Genomic DNA, 14,666 nt, shown 5'->3' with positions numbered 1-14,666 from the left:
AAGGATACACTTTTCAGGAGTGAACGTTGCCCGTATAAGGAGTCTTAAGGCTCCGACTCTATCAGCTTGCAGAAAGAATTTTTCCGGCAGGAGAGAATCAGTTGCTGTCACTCCTTAATGCCCACATTCCAAACTAATCTTCTAGAGTTTAGCCAAGAGATTAAAAATTCTAATCATTCCAGTTGATTCTGGGAGCCACGATTTCTTTGACGTGATCGCTCAAACAAAACAACCACACTGGTTTCCCTTTTAAAACCCAAAGTCTTCATGATTTTAACTTACTTTGTGCTCACTTAAACTTCGAAAAAGTGCCTGTGACTCCACTTTTCCTCACTCACCTGGGCTTCGATGCTCTGCAAAATCTCTAGCAAGGGAGCTGTGTGTTATTTTATGTACAAATAAACAAGTCTGGTAGAGTGCAGTTGTTTGTCAAGCAACATGAGAGCACTACCTACTCACAGATGAATAAAGTATCCCAGACCCTAAGTATGTGGGTGGAAGATCTGGCAGCTGACCACACAACAACCAGCCACATTAGCACTGAAAACACTGTTTTTCTAGTGTTCACTTGCACTTACATGGAGCTTAGAACCACTTCCATGGCCATAATATGCACCCTCAATTTTAGATGACGTTGACAGTAAATGGCTCAATGTAGACGCACAAATGTGTCCAGAGACGGTGAAACTGTCCTTCCTATCGGTCGACCTATATTTGTCCCACTCCATCTCACCTGCATTGCCTTCAGTGCATCTGGACCGGAGAGGATCAGTTATTAAAATGTGTGAATAAATGAAGGTCAAATCTACATTTCTTTTAGCTCGTAATACTATTGGAGTCATTGTGATCTACGACACGGCTGAGAACAGCTTTGTCACTAAAACGCTAACACCACTAATGACCTGAGGACCAATGCAGCATCCAGTTACACACATATTATACACTTTATACACTTGTATTAAAGTTAATGTTCTTCGATCACGGGCCATTTGTGGCTCTCATGATGCTTGCCCAATTTTAGCCTGAATTTTCCCGATGCGTCGACTATCCTGTGTTTACTTCCATGGCATCCGGCGATCGCCTGGTACAATCTTTGTCCAACTATGAGCTTCACACTGACAGAATTGAGCGATCAGCTGGATTCCCTAGGTAGCTTCCTCTGACTAAGAATTAGAATTTCCCTCCAGTGAAATGAGCAGTTTACCTACATTTTAGTCAGTCAGTCAGATCTTGGTCAGACGAACCATTTAAACGGCCGCCTTGTGTGTGCAGTGAATTTGAGGCAGCAAGGCGTCTTAGATGGTTGTGTATTCGTTTGGTTTTTGCTGCCAACCGGTTTGGTTATCACAACATTTTTTTTCTGCTAAGTACATCTCCCCTAGAAATATTTACTTTACACCTTTGCGCCCACATTCTAAAACTGAAGGTGCAGTCAAAATAAGATCACAGTCTTGGCATCATCAGTACATACTTATGGAAAAGCTGAGTGAACTTTAAAGTTGCGTTACTCACTCTTTCCTACATCCATGAAGCAGTTGTTGTATTGAAATGTTTTCTCTCAACATTGCGGACTTGCACTCTGAGTTGTGTCCAAGTGACAGCGGCTCTATGACCCAATGCAGAATATTTGTTTTACTGGTGTTCAGGTCTACATTCCCCTCATTTAACATTCATTCAACATAGATGTGAGAGCAATAATACTGTCCATTGTGCTATATGGCAGAATAGCATTATATGTTATGACATGATCATTTGGTTCATTCAAATGTTTTAGTCATTTGCTAAAGACTTGTGTAAATGGATAGTTCTCATAATTATGTTGCTTTGTTTTTTCACTTTGAGAAATTATTCAAAAGGATTTTGTCCTAAAAACAAATTATCATTGTGCTAAAAAACAGCTAGGTCTCCTCAGATAAATTATTAACAGTTATCTTTTTGGATACTTTGGAGGCTTGTACAGACTATATCCTCACAATAACCTTCAATGCAACCCAAGACTGACATTTTTGACCTGTGTCCTAAATTGCTGTTCTCTTTGTAGATTGACGTTTCGTACAACGTCCCTGACCCCATATCCAAGCCAGCGTTCCAGCTCAGGGTGGATCTGAAAGAGCCATTTCAGGGCCGTCACCATCAGCCGCCCGCCTTCTCCCGACATCCCGCCTCGCGCGCCAGGAGCCGCGCTGAGAACAGATCTGAGCTCAACCGCAAGCGCCGCGCTCCCATTGACGATGACGACCCTGCAGCCCATCAGGACAAAATGGATTTTCAGCTCTCTTTAGAAGTCTGCACGAGGTAGAACTAAATATATGAGCAGGTTCTGAGCTAAGATGTGCTTGTCTGTGCTGCTAACACACTTCTTCTGGTCAAGGTGGCTTCACTCCGGCTCGTCCAACATGGCTGTGATAGAAGTCCCCATGATTTCTGGCTTCAGAGCAGATGTTGAAAGTCTGGAGCGGGTAAGTCTGCACATGAACAATAAGCTCAACAGACATACACGCATCTTACTTCAGTAGCTCGTGGTCAACTCCCTGCCACCGTTCCTTAGCTTGTCCCTCATTACTGGGCTGCTACCAGGTGGAAGAGCTGCGTCCGTGCTACCTTGGGAGAAGTAATCCACACTATACATGCAGTCTGTTCGTCCATGTGTTGAGCCCCACCTCAGCTGTAGTGGCTAACAAGCTCAGTTTACACCCTCGCTACGCTTTCGTGGAGTTTTATTGCCGTCTGCCCTATTGCTACCTGCATTCCTTCATTTATGGTGGCTTCTGCTGTCTTCTGGCGCTGCTTTCATTTTGAAGGATTATTCAGTCGACGGACTCCAGCCACTCTCTGATCCATCTGTGTTGTGATAGCGCAGTTTAATGGCCCACAGGTGAGATCCTTAAGCAGCCAAGGTCCATCTGACATTTTTGTTCCTGGTATGTGTGTATGTTTGCGGCGTATGTGTGTCTCTGGCGCCAGCTTCGCTTGAGCACCTCATAAACCCCTGCTGTCCAAAGGCTGCCACCTTTGACAGAATAAAAAAAATCGCCCCTCGGGGTGTTAAACTCTGCAGGCTGCCCCAACACACGCATGCTTCTGCGCAGGTCCCTCATTAATGAGTCTCCTTTTCAAGACACGTGGACATATGTTGGCCTGAAACACATGAAGCAGAGTCAAGGCACAGCCATCTCAGGAAGAAAACAACTGATAGAGTAGAGTACTGCTAAACCTTGAGATAACAATTAATGGTGCGTCTGTTTTCTGTTGTGATCAGCTTCTGATGGATAAACGTGTCGGTCTGAAGCGCTACGAGCTCAGCGGAAGGAAGGTGCTGTTCTACTTTGATGAGGTAAGTCGTGTGAGCCGCAAGCAGGTCAGCATTCCTTGTCTGCGCGTTGGATTCTACGTTGGCTTTTGTTTTCCTGCTTCAGATCCCGAGCCAGTGTATGACATGTGTGGCCTTTCAAGCAGTCAGGGAATACATCGTGGGCAAGACAGCACCTGTTCCGGTCAAGATCTACGACTACTATGAACCAGGTGTGCATCTGATGAATATTTGACGTGCTCTTTGAAGAATTTCAGAGCAAGTAGGCGGGCCACCTCGTCTGATTTATGAAGTTGTTTCTTTAGCTTGTGGTTGGTGTGGTGCAGTGTAATTTCCTGTTCTCCCAATTCAGCCTTCGAGGCCACGCGCTTCTACAACGTCAGTGAGAGCAGCCCCCTCGCTCGAGAGCTGTGCGATGGACCCACTTGCAACGAGGTGGAGAGTTCCACCAATCAATGGATAGGTGAGATCTTTTCCAGAGATCCGCCGCAGCTGCTATCGGAAGTCTTGCTCATGAGCATCCCTTCTCTAGGTTTTGTGCAGGCAAACCAGTGCAACAACGTGTTTGGCTGTCTGGAGGAGGAGCAGTTCGAGCGCTGCACTTGTCATCGAGACTGCGGTTATGAAGGCGAGCCAGTGTGTGGGTCGGACGGACAGCTGTACCAGAACCAGTGTCAGATGGAGGTGTTTGCCTGCCGGAATGGAACGCGCATCAAGCAGGTTCCGATGACCCAGTGTCCTCGAAGTAAGAGTTTTGAAAGTGATGCGGTTCTGTGCAGCATTGACGGCTGGAACAAAGACCAAAAAAATGGCTAAATGGTTCTTGTTGAGACACGCTGGTGTAGTAAACTGCTTGATATCTGTCTGTCACATCTCCATTACTGCCTGACTGCCAACTGGCTTCACCCCTTTAATCAGCCATCCTCCAGAGGGGCAGCAGCCAGGGCCATCTCAGCTGTGTGCCTCGCAGCGTCGAGGTTTAAAGTGGGCATGTGGCCTCTTGATTCCCTCAGCTTTTAACTCCACTTCAATGAGAAGCTTATCTATCATTAACTACCATCCCGTCTGTCTAATAAATCCTCTCTTTCACTGACACGCTTCTTGTATTTTCAACCGTGTCAAAGACGTTTTGTGGGCGGTTTGATACCGTCAGTTATTGATCTCCTGAGGGTGAATTCAAGCTTTAAAAAAGCTTGTCCATCTCTGTTATTAAAGCTGTAAAACTGTGTGTGTGTGTGCGTGAACCTCCTCTCAGCAAGTGTCTCTCCGCTGGCAGTGTTGATGCTCATTTGTGCTCACTATGATCTCGGCGAAGATAACAGCTGTTCAGGTGTCGAACTGATGACTAGATTTTGACTTTTTAAGTCCCGCTAGCCGACCCCCCTTCGACCACCCTCTCTCACTCTCCGCTGTATTAGAGGGCTCTCTCCAAATGACAGAGTGCTTTTGTGCAACCCTTTGAAATCCTCGTCACATTCCTTTCCGACGCACAGCCCAACAACAAAGGAGCCTTCTTGTTGTGAAACAGATTGGGGGAAATGGCATTGAGAAAACTTTAGTGGGGAAAGTGAACAGTGTGTGCCAAGTGGTTCATGCTGCTGTATATCAAAGCAATCCGACTACGTTTCAAGCTCCCCGACTTTGTTTGTTTGTGTACGATTGTTTGACAAAGATTAGTTTACCAATTTCCAGGGGGATAAAGATACTATTTGTTTCCGCGAATGCCTCCGCTCCAAGTGACTTGAGTTTGCCCTCTGCTGAATTTGGAAAGGTTTTAACGCAGGCCTCCGTTGAGACAGCGCATATGTACATCAGCGCAGAGCCAAGAAGTGTTGCTCAGTGGGGTGGATAATACTTTTGGGCACTGTTTATATTTTGCAACAATGAAAGTTTTGTATTCACGACTGGCGCTGTGGCAGCTCCTTTAATACTAACAATCTACAATGTTTGTTTGTTTTCTTACTTTCAGCAGAAACCAAAGTAGAGGACAAGCAGCCAATACTGAACCAGGAAACTGAGCTGCCGTCTGTACCTGTACACACAGGTAATGCTGCTAATCCCGCTGTGGCGGAACACGCTGTACCATCACGCTAACATCTAACTGCGCCCTTTGAGGACAGCACGGCCTCCTTTCATGGTTTACTTTCAATTTTTTTAATGGAACAACTGTGGAATCCAAAGTTTTCTGTCAAATTTGAGTCTAGAAAGGACAGACTACATAGCACAGGTCCAGGCATGAGCCTTTTGAATATGTGCGTCACGTTGTGAATTCACAGATGAACTGCACTGATAGCTCGTGAGAAACAAATAGATAAAAGCCTATGTGTGCGTGTGAAACTGGGGAAATCAAGTGAGGCAACCCAGTAGAAGGTGGATGAGATGGTAGACAAACAATGAGGTGGGTATAAAAGCGAAATATTCCGCTGCCACAACATCATGTCTAGTGATAAATAAGACGGATAGGTTTCACACGAGAGAGGCTTGTTGTTCCTCCACGAGTTCAGATCAGCTGCCACTTTGAGGGCGGCAGCCAGGGAATTCCTGTTAGGCTGTGTGTTACTTTTGGCTGGAAAAATGAGCAGCATCGACACCAGTTACAAAGAGGGCATATGTTGTGGATGCATGCAAGGATTTCCTGTGATAAAGTTTGGCTATTATAAGTGGTGGTCCGTGTGTGTGGTGGCTGCCTGCCCTGACTTGTTCCTCAGCCTGCAGCAGCTCCCCAAACTCGCTCTCCGTCCAAGGCCTGTTGCAGCCGACGTTACATACGAACACGCGTCCAGGTCGCACGTCATCAGCAGACGCCGTCTACTGAATACGCCGTCATTGCTGCTACACTCGCACACAATAAACGTGACCATTATGTTTGAGTGTAGTCGGTGAAGTTGGGTTGGATCAGAGAGGAACAAGAGGTTCGCATCCTCGTGCAGACCTGTCTTCGGACTGTACCTGTTGAATAAACCCAAACGCAAAGGAAAGACAGAGAAAGTTCGGAGTGTAAACATCTGGTTCAATGCCAAGACTGACTGACTGAAAGTGTCAAAACCTGCAGATGTACGCGCAAAAGCCAATAAAGTTCACTGCTACTGAATTTGTGGGAGCAGCGCTTGGAAATGATTCACCGCTGGTGGGGAGGGACCCCTACTGTCTGCTGGGGGTATTACACCAGTGGAACCCAAACGAAACAGCACAACTTTCTAACAGCATTAAGATCATCTCCATTTGTTTTTGGACTGAACCTTTGACTGAGGACTTTTTATTATTGTTTGTCTTATCCGTCAAAATAAATTTAAAGAAAAGATTACACATTCTGCCCATAGTTCTCTTACTAATATGGATTATACTTGCATTTTTTTTTTGCTTGGAATAGTTGTAGAGTCCTTTTTCCAATCTCGTCCCTACTACTTGTCAGTTTTTTTCATCATTTTTTTTCTGTTTATTTGCTTGGCTTAGCAGCCCCTCACATTATCAATATTTCCTGTAAATTTAATCAAAATCTTTCCATCTGTTTATGAGTTGATGCTAACAGTCAGAATGATCAACTCAAATCCTCCTCAGCGGAGGTGACAGAATAGCTTGAAATTGCTATAGTATCTTGAAGTTTGCAGATGACTTTCTGAAGGTCTGTGGTGTCTAACAGGTGAAGAGGAGCAGGGATCCATGGCCGAAGCTTCCTACTACTCTTACGAATACGACCCGGACACAGATTCATTCCTGGCAGATGCAGACGGAGATCATTTAAACTTTCCTGAAGAAACCCTGGATGTTGATCCGAAAGCTCCGCTTCCAGTTAATACCCACTCTGTGAGAACTAGAAACCACCCTGAGCGATGGTAGGGAGCCTTTTTTTTTACTCTCTTGTTTATTTATTCTGGTCATCTGTTGATAAATATCCAGCCAAGTCCTTTCTTCAATTTCACATGCCTCCTGTTTACGTTTAAGTTTACAGTCCTGCTGTCAAAAATGATATAGCCAAGTGTTATTGAGCCATCTGCATGAGCTCTGACAGTGGATTGACTTGGTGTCCAGGTTGCCCCTCGGTTCATGTACATATCTGCTGACTCCCACAGCAACACTGAGTGAACCTGTAACCTTGTGGAGGGTTTTTGCCTGTCTATATATATATATATATATATATATATATATATATATATATATATATATATATATATATAGACAGGCATATGTATATATATATATATATATATATATATATATACACAAAAATCACAGATGTTACATTTCGCTGACCTTTATTTGACCTTCACGGCCTTCCCTTGTAGTATTTTCATCACAGAACATTCGAGTCATTTATCTAAACCAAGTCCTTGCCTTCCTCTCACCTACAGAGTCTCTCCAAGTGAAGCCATACCTTCGTCCAAAATTGTACATTACTTGTGAATATGCGAGTGAAGCGAACAGTCCCGGCCCGACAGGAAGTGACGCTGACATCCGGAGAACAAGTTTGTGTGAGAGCTTTTGTTAGCTGTGTTGTGACGCTAGTTTGTGCGTGCGTGCGCGTGTGTGTTTGACTGTTGTAAATCGAGGCCCTTCAGTCCCCCCCAGATCCTCCAAAACAAATAGGCACTATAGCATCGCTTATTCACTGTACTGCCTTCTTTAATCACTAGAAGAAATAATCAAGTATTTATGTTTGTAATTACAGCTGACGTAAGCAAAAATATTGTGTTATATTTTCTATCTGTGGTATTTATTTGTAGCTAGGTACCTTTTATTTTTCATGTGTTTCCTTTTTTTTTTGTCGTTGTCTTTTTGTTGAACTCACGATGGAGTATTAGGGTTATACCGATTGTCGCCTCTAGGGGGCTCTTCTCGTTGAAAGGCTGTCAAAATAAATGCCTGCTCTGATATCGAAACTTCTCTGTCAAGATTATAACACTAAGACTCCATCGTAGTCTATATCCGCCCTGTTACATTCATCCAACGTACAAGCTGTAAGACTTTTTTTTAAACCTTTGGCAGCAAGCTTTAACCCGATTTTACTGCTTGATGATATCCTGCTTGGAGGAGAGAGCACATGTGCTGACCAGATGTTCGACAGACACATAAGCTGTAATGTTATTCATTCATTCGAGAATGTCTCGAGACAGTGGACAGAAGATCCTCAGGGAGCATCCAGAGGTTGGGAGATACCGACATGCAACGCTGCTCCCTGGAGGACTGACCCTCACGAGACATGTAAACTCCTGCTCTTCACCGTCCCTCCTCCGCCCCCAACCTACCTAGAGATTTGATTGTACAGTTCATAAGCTATTTTGTTTATGTTTAAATTTTGATTCTTGAAGCAATCGACGTTAAAAAAAAATCAAGAACGCTGATTTGAGTTCCTGTAAATGTACCAAAATGCAAGCCGCCTGTAGTGTGTATTCGTATCAAATATCAAACTTTTTAAACCAAGAATAAAATTCATATACAATCACTCCAGATCAGTGGTCCCTCTCATTTCTCTCTCTTCTTCATACACTTGTTCTGCCTTGCTTCCTCTTCTCTCCACCTCCTCCTTACTCTCACTGCAGACCACTACATCATTCCATCATTTTCATACCTGTTTAGCTACTTCCAATGTATTTCCTTCCCTGTAAAAACATATTGCAATTTGTTTTTCCAAGTACATTATATCACGTGTTCCTGTTACTGCAGGTCTCCTGTGATCCTTCAGAAAAGAGAGGACAAGTGCTCTGGAGTTCATTTCCTGCCAGTTTCACCGCCTGAGCAATCACTGCGTGTGTATTTTTTTCTAAACACACACTGCACCCTTGTGCATCTGCTGAGCAGCGGAAGGAGAAGTGAAGCTAAGTGTTTTCCGTGCGTGCCACTCGTCAGCGCTCTGAGATACGGGGGCCTCTGGCAGCACGGGCCTTCCACCTGGCCTCTCAAATCCCCACTACAAATCACTCCTTGAATTGGAGGAGATCAAAGAGGGCTGAACTGTAACTGCTTCCACTGTTTATTCTGTTGGAAGATGAGAAACCAGAGGGTTGCTACTTTAATTTCTTGCTGCGTATTCCAGGTGGAGGTTTGCAATTTATGACCGAGATCAATGGGCCCTGAGTAGAAGGTGCTTGGGCTGTAACTGTTCCAGGTGTGCTGCACTAAATCTGACCCCGGCTCCGTCAGAGGAGGAGAGTTGGAAAAGGTTTGAAGTCCACAGCACTCTTGAATGTTCTCATTTCGTTTTGAAGACTGGATACACCGGATGAGTGCGGACGCCAAACTGGATTCTCCTTGAGTTTTCTGGAACTGACCATATTAGATCAGCAACACAAGTGAGGTTTGAACCTCTCCTTACAGAAAATAAAATTAGACCTCCTGCAATGCATGCATTATGGGAGGTGTAGTACAAGGTGGGTGCAGCACCCAGAGCAGGACTAATCTGAATCTAAAACATAACATGGTCTCAGACTTGACCCATAAAAGTTATGACCTCAGCAGAGGTCTAATATTGCCCAGCAGTGGAGGGTGATATTGCATCGCTGCACTCAGACAGCGAAGGGAGAACAAGTTCAGGGCCTCGTGGGGGGGCCAGCGATCTTACATTACACGAGGGAGAATTGGGGCGATGACATTTTTGTTCCCACAGCTCAGTGAACCCATAGAGGCAGGATCCTGGAGAGACGAGCCTTCACCAGTGTGAGCCTCCACTGATGGAGGATGACAAGGCCACTGAAGCCTCCTCTCGGGTTTCGTCATTGTTGAAGAGGATATGAGAGATTTATTCAGATTAAGCGGAGCGACAGCCGCGACAGGTCCCGTGGCTTCAGGTGGCTCTATTCTACTTTGAAAGGGAATTACGACGGAAAGGTATATTTAATGTGGGTGTTCGCTGGTTTACAGATTGTGTAGCATTTGATGGGCTCCCTGGACATCCTCATGGAGAAACAGTTTCCAGCTATAGCAGGCAAAGAAAGAGGTACACCTGTACTACTAACTGGTACACATTTACTGACAGTTGACACTTATTTCTGTGTATGTTCGTGCTTTTAATCGTCATTTATGTTTAGCATAAAGGCCTCCGAAAAGTTGTTTGACAAATTTGTTGCAAGTATTGATAGGCAATATATTGCGATACTTTCACTTCAAATATATCATTATTTCATCTGTTAACACAAGAGATTGTTCAGATAAAATATTAATAATAATATTTTAACTGAGCAAGTAAATATTCTAGTTGTCCTGTCAATATGAATATTAACTTCTTGCAATAGTGGTACGTTTCAAACTCGATGCACACCGTTTTGTAGTGAATGTATGTAACACAGCATTTGACTTAGAATATTTCAAAAAATTTAAAAAACAAAATAGGAGAGCTGTTTTCAATTGTGTAGAATTATTCATTTGGAGAGAAATGGTTCGACTTTTTAACTGTAGAATATCGCAGATCTCGAATCACATCATGAGCTTCTTGTCAATACTCAATTTTACTTCTAAAATGTGATTTCAGAAACGTCAGATCGATCACTGACGTCATGAAAAAAGACTGGCGTCACACGAATATCAAATTCCTTATCAAGCTGCGCTAAAACGGTCTTAAAATAACATTCAGTTGGACGGTCCTTTATTAAAACGCCATCCAAAACCTGACGCGATCAGGAGGATGTTTGCAGGTGCTTGCAAAGGTCACGTGACGAGTCGTCAGTTACTGCGTAGAATCAGCTTCAACCTCATGAAGAGCGACCGGTGATGGTCAGACTGACCTTACACTCGCGCCTTCATCTTGGCAGGACCGGGTCCTGGACGGTACGCGCTTCCGCCAACCATCGGTCACGTGGGACACGATTTCACGAGGCCGACCTGTCCCGCTTACTCGTTCCACGGAAGGATGAGTGACCACAGTAAGACATTCAAAACCTGCGAAACTTATTTTGACTTCAATTAAGTTCTATTCTATGACTGTTAAAATGTAACGAGCAAGCGATTACACATTTGCTTCGACATTAGTTATCGCTGCAACTGGTGTTGCAATACCAGTATAGTGCCACTAGAGGGAGGCATTGACGCGCAAGCGTGATTTGCAGTGTTCGGCGTTGACAGCAGTCCTGGACCTCGGTACCACGTGCAGGCTAAAATGACACGATTCGGGAAGGATGGGACTCCTGCCTACTCCATGCTGGGTAGAATCAAAGCTCGAAGTAAGTAGGAAGTGCGGCACAACGGACCTGCCTGCAGCTGTTGTAACTGACGCTCTGGACCTTCTGTGCACACTTGTTCAGATGAGCTCTTCAGGACACCTGGACCGGGCTCTTACAGCCCGGAAAGAGCCCCGCCGTGTAACCGCCAACGCCGAGCTCCTTCATACACAATGGGCTCTCGAACTCCCTACTGCAGTGTGGACTCAGTACCGGCCCCTAACCGATACCATCTACCCTCACTATTGGGCCCTCATGTCCCCAACAAAGCATCCAGCGCTAGCTATACCATGTCAGGCACCTTCACCACCGGAGGTCCCTCGGAGGATCTGGCCAAGACTCCGGCGCCATGCACGTACAACAGTACTGACCCGAGCGTTTACCTCCGCAGACAACCTGCCTTCTCTATGTTTGGGCGTCACAGCCTGCCTAAAGGTGACACTAACGTTCCCGGGCCTGGCACCTACCATCCAGAACAGGTAACTGTTGACAAAGCTCGCGCCCCCGCCTTCTCTCTGGGCATCAAACACTCAGAGTTCATCACCCCCTTGGTCATCGTTGTGTCCGATTAAAGATCAGCCACATTAAAAAGAATACAACCTTTTCTTTCTCAATATTTATTTTGTTTAACAGAGTTCAACAGTGTGGGGAGTCCACTGTGACCCAGTCACCGCTGACTCACTCGTAACGTCTAGGAAATATTTACATTTAAAAGAGGACCGTGGATGGTCAAAGAGTTCCTCAGGAGGAAAAGAAACATAACAAAGCTGGAGTGTGTGCGTACGTGTGACCACTCTGCAAGTAAAACAATCTCATGCTCCATCAAGAGAAAAGAGGCGTAAAACAGTAGATAGTTCATTTGAGCGAACACTTTCCAGACTACTCTATACATTAGAGATGTGGGGCAGAAGCAGCACGTCGTCCAGACTGGGGAAGAAGAACAAGAAGAACAGCAGGTGTAGAGTCCACTTCAGTCTTTGGGGAGCGGCCTCCGGAACAGAAGAATGTGTGGCTCTGCGGAGGGAAGGATCAGTCAATACACCGATGACACCAAAGAACCAGTTCACAGCTACAGCAGCCAACTTGCACTGCAACTGTTAAATGTCGCAGTGAAATGCTCCACGCGACTCTTTGACAACATTTACATTTCAAAAAGTGTAATAAATGTATCACATGGAAATGTGAAGTCATCATGATGTTGAAATGCATTAGTTTCACATTTATTTTATAAAGATTGCCTGATATAAGATGCATAAATATGAATTCTGTTCTGCCCATATACATGAAACATGTATATTTCAAACCAGCCAGGATTTCAGGATACACTTTAGAATGTAGGTGTGTAGATGAATGAATAACCATAAACATTTCTGTTATGGGGATGAACGACCTGGATTAAAGTTTGGGAGATTTACTTTTTATGAGAGTACTTATGAGATTTAATCATCAAAACGAACAACTACCTGGCTACCTGTCGAAACTGTACTAACATAGTGCACTGGAATTTAGAAAAGTGAAGATTTATCCATGTAGCTGAAGAACCCCACAGGTCCAACATGTAGCTGTCGATCACCACAAGGGTAGATCGGGCAGGTTGTGAGACTTTTGCCTCGCCCAAGTTTTGCATACAGCAGCTTGTGACATTATTTCACCTTGGATTTCAGGTTATCAAAGAATGAGCTGTTAAAAATGATTCTCAAAAGTAAGAAGTGTGGAGTCATCCACCATTTCCCACCTAGTTTGATTTCCTTTTCCATGTAAACAGTATCCAAACACGGAACAAATAATAAAGGTGATATTGTCATCGTTCTGTCTTAGCATGGAGCCAAACTCATTTTCAACATGGCAGTTCGACTTGTGTGTGAGGAATAGGTTGAGTTACGTATTTTTGGAGAACAAGCGGCTAAGACTGAAACTTTGAAGGAACTAAAGAAAATCTAGTTTCAGGGAGTAAAGATTTTATGAACCAGTTTTGGAGGTATAAATAGGGTTTATAATGAGAGGAAAAGTCAGATTGTTTGTCAATGTATGACAAAGCGTTCACCTTAGCTGACCAACTGAATTGAAAGAGGCAAGAACAGAAAAATGATGGAATGGATTGATTCTGAAATCACCAGGTGGTGGTGGTGGCTCAGTGATGGTGGTCTGTCATCGTACCTGGTTTGTGGATCATGTAGTGAATCCAGCCCTGGCTCTGCTGGACACCCAAGCCCCTCCACTCGTCCTCTGTCATCAGGTGGGAAGACGGGACCAGTTTGGTCAGCTGCTTTGGCAGCACCACGTGCCTTTGGAGAGAAACCCACATGTAAAGTCAGCCGATGAAAACGGCAGCGACTGCGCACCAGTCAGTTACAGGCAGTTACTCTCCGGACAAAACCAAAGCTGGGTGGGTAGCATTAGTTAGCAACAGGCAGCATGTAGCGAAACCAAAGCTCGGCTCCTGAAATCAGGAAATCTTCACGTTCCGTAGCGAAACATACAGACATCAGTTTTAGTTGAAGCATGTTTGCCAAAAACCGACCGGTGACTTCTGACGTTAGGAACCAACAACGGCCTGAAGCTCAGCAGCCACTGACCCACCTGTACTCGTACTCCTCGTCGTTGTATTTGTCCGAATAGTAAATCTGTTTCTTCGACATCTTTAGACGACTGGAGCAAGTAAAGACTTAAAAATTCAAAAATGCGCCAAGAGTGGGCGATGAGTACGCGATGTTTTGTCGCTCGAATGTCGCTTGAAGTCCGGAGATGAGCTCCACTCTGCCGCTGCTTCCAGGCGATAATTCAAACCTCAACGGTTCCCCGCGCTCTCCTGATTGGTCGTGGTGTCACCACGTCGATGACGCAATTATCACGTAGCCAATCAGGATCATTGACGTCATGGCGCAAACACGTCCGCCGCGACGTCGTCTCCGTATGGGCTCCAAGCGAAGCGGGCGTGTGTGACGCATTCAGGAACCTCGAATGAAGTACGAGAAGTGGAAACAGGAAGTAGAAATAGTCGTAACACAGTGTTGTTGACATACTTTCCGAGGTCACAAGGCCATTGATAATAATTTGTAATTAATAATTAATAATAATTCATTATTATTTAAAAGTAAATTTCATCTATAAAAGAGAAACTAACTCAAAGTAAAACATCTAATTTCACGATAATGTAAAATTAGTAAAATCAATCAAAAGATAAAATCACAACTACAAGTGTCAACATT

The 14,666-nt window shown here is 44.5% G+C and overlaps 3 protein-coding genes across 3 annotated transcripts in view; 2 read left to right on the top strand and 1 right to left on the bottom strand.

Moving 5' to 3' along the window:
• The window catches only part of cpamd8 (C3 and PZP like alpha-2-macroglobulin domain containing 8), a 36,180-nt gene extending 27,447 nt beyond the window's left edge, over positions 1-8,733 (top strand). Inside the window, exons 36-44 of the mRNA XM_053853654.1 lie at positions 2,042-2,295; positions 2,372-2,459; positions 3,260-3,334; positions 3,417-3,522; positions 3,663-3,773; positions 3,843-4,055; positions 5,280-5,354; positions 6,951-7,143; positions 7,660-8,733. Of these exons, the coding sequence (XP_053709629.1) occupies positions 2,042-2,295; positions 2,372-2,459; positions 3,260-3,334; positions 3,417-3,522; positions 3,663-3,773; positions 3,843-4,055; positions 5,280-5,354; positions 6,951-7,143; position 7,660 (1,116 nt within the window). The 3' untranslated portion in view covers positions 7,661-8,733. The remainder of the gene's footprint in view (positions 1-2,041; positions 2,296-2,371; positions 2,460-3,259; positions 3,335-3,416; positions 3,523-3,662; positions 3,774-3,842; positions 4,056-5,279; positions 5,355-6,950; positions 7,144-7,659) is intronic.
• Positions 8,734-10,180: 1,447 nt separating this feature from the next.
• Positions 10,181-12,029, top strand: odf3l2b (outer dense fiber of sperm tails 3-like 2b). Its single transcript, XM_053856863.1, has 4 exons — positions 10,181-10,241; positions 11,053-11,163; positions 11,347-11,460; positions 11,542-12,029. The coding sequence occupies exons 1-4, from the start codon at positions 10,181-10,183 to the stop codon at positions 12,027-12,029; spliced, it is 774 nt and encodes a 257-aa protein (XP_053712838.1).
• Positions 12,030-12,071: 42 nt separating this feature from the next.
• cks2 (CDC28 protein kinase regulatory subunit 2) lies at positions 12,072-14,312 on the bottom strand. The gene is made up of 3 exons (XM_053846967.1): positions 14,038-14,312; positions 13,615-13,742; positions 12,072-12,471 (listed from the first exon to the last, which is right to left on the bottom strand). The coding sequence occupies exons 1-3, from the start codon at positions 14,094-14,096 to the stop codon at positions 12,428-12,430; spliced, it is 231 nt and encodes a 76-aa protein (XP_053702942.1). The 5' UTR covers positions 14,097-14,312; the 3' UTR covers positions 12,072-12,427.
• Between the last annotated feature and the right edge of the window lie 354 nt (positions 14,313-14,666).

Source organism: Synchiropus splendidus, chromosome 1 (assembly GCF_027744825.2).
Source record: "Synchiropus splendidus isolate RoL2022-P1 chromosome 1, RoL_Sspl_1.0, whole genome shotgun sequence".
NCBI lineage: Eukaryota > Metazoa > Chordata > Actinopteri > Syngnathiformes > Callionymidae > Synchiropus > Synchiropus splendidus.
Note: the sequence above shows the minus strand (reverse complement) of the source record. Positions and strands in the feature narration are given on the sequence as shown.

Excerpts from the sequence above, each read along its gene's own strand:
- odf3l2b (XM_053856863.1), top strand. The coding sequence starts at position 10,181 with ATGGGCTCCCTGGACATCCTCATGGAGAAACAGTTTCCAGCTATAGCA. Across the intron at positions 10,242-11,052 it reads TATAGCAGGCAAAGAAAGAG|GACCGGGTCCTGGACGGTAC; the intron begins GTACACCTGTAC and ends TCATCTTGGCAG. Across the intron at positions 11,461-11,541 it reads GGGTAGAATCAAAGCTCGAA|ATGAGCTCTTCAGGACACCT; the intron begins GTAAGTAGGAAG and ends ACACTTGTTCAG.
- cks2 (XM_053846967.1), bottom strand. The coding sequence starts at position 14,096 with ATGTCGAAGAAACAGATTTACTATTCGGACAAATACAACGACGAGGAG. Across the intron at positions 13,743-14,037 it reads GACGAGGAGTACGAGTACAG|GCACGTGGTGCTGCCAAAGC; the intron begins GTGGGTCAGTGG and ends TTCTCTCCAAAG. Across the intron at positions 12,472-13,614 it reads CTACATGATCCACAAACCAG|AGCCACACATTCTTCTGTTC; the intron begins GTACGATGACAG and ends TTCCCTCCGCAG.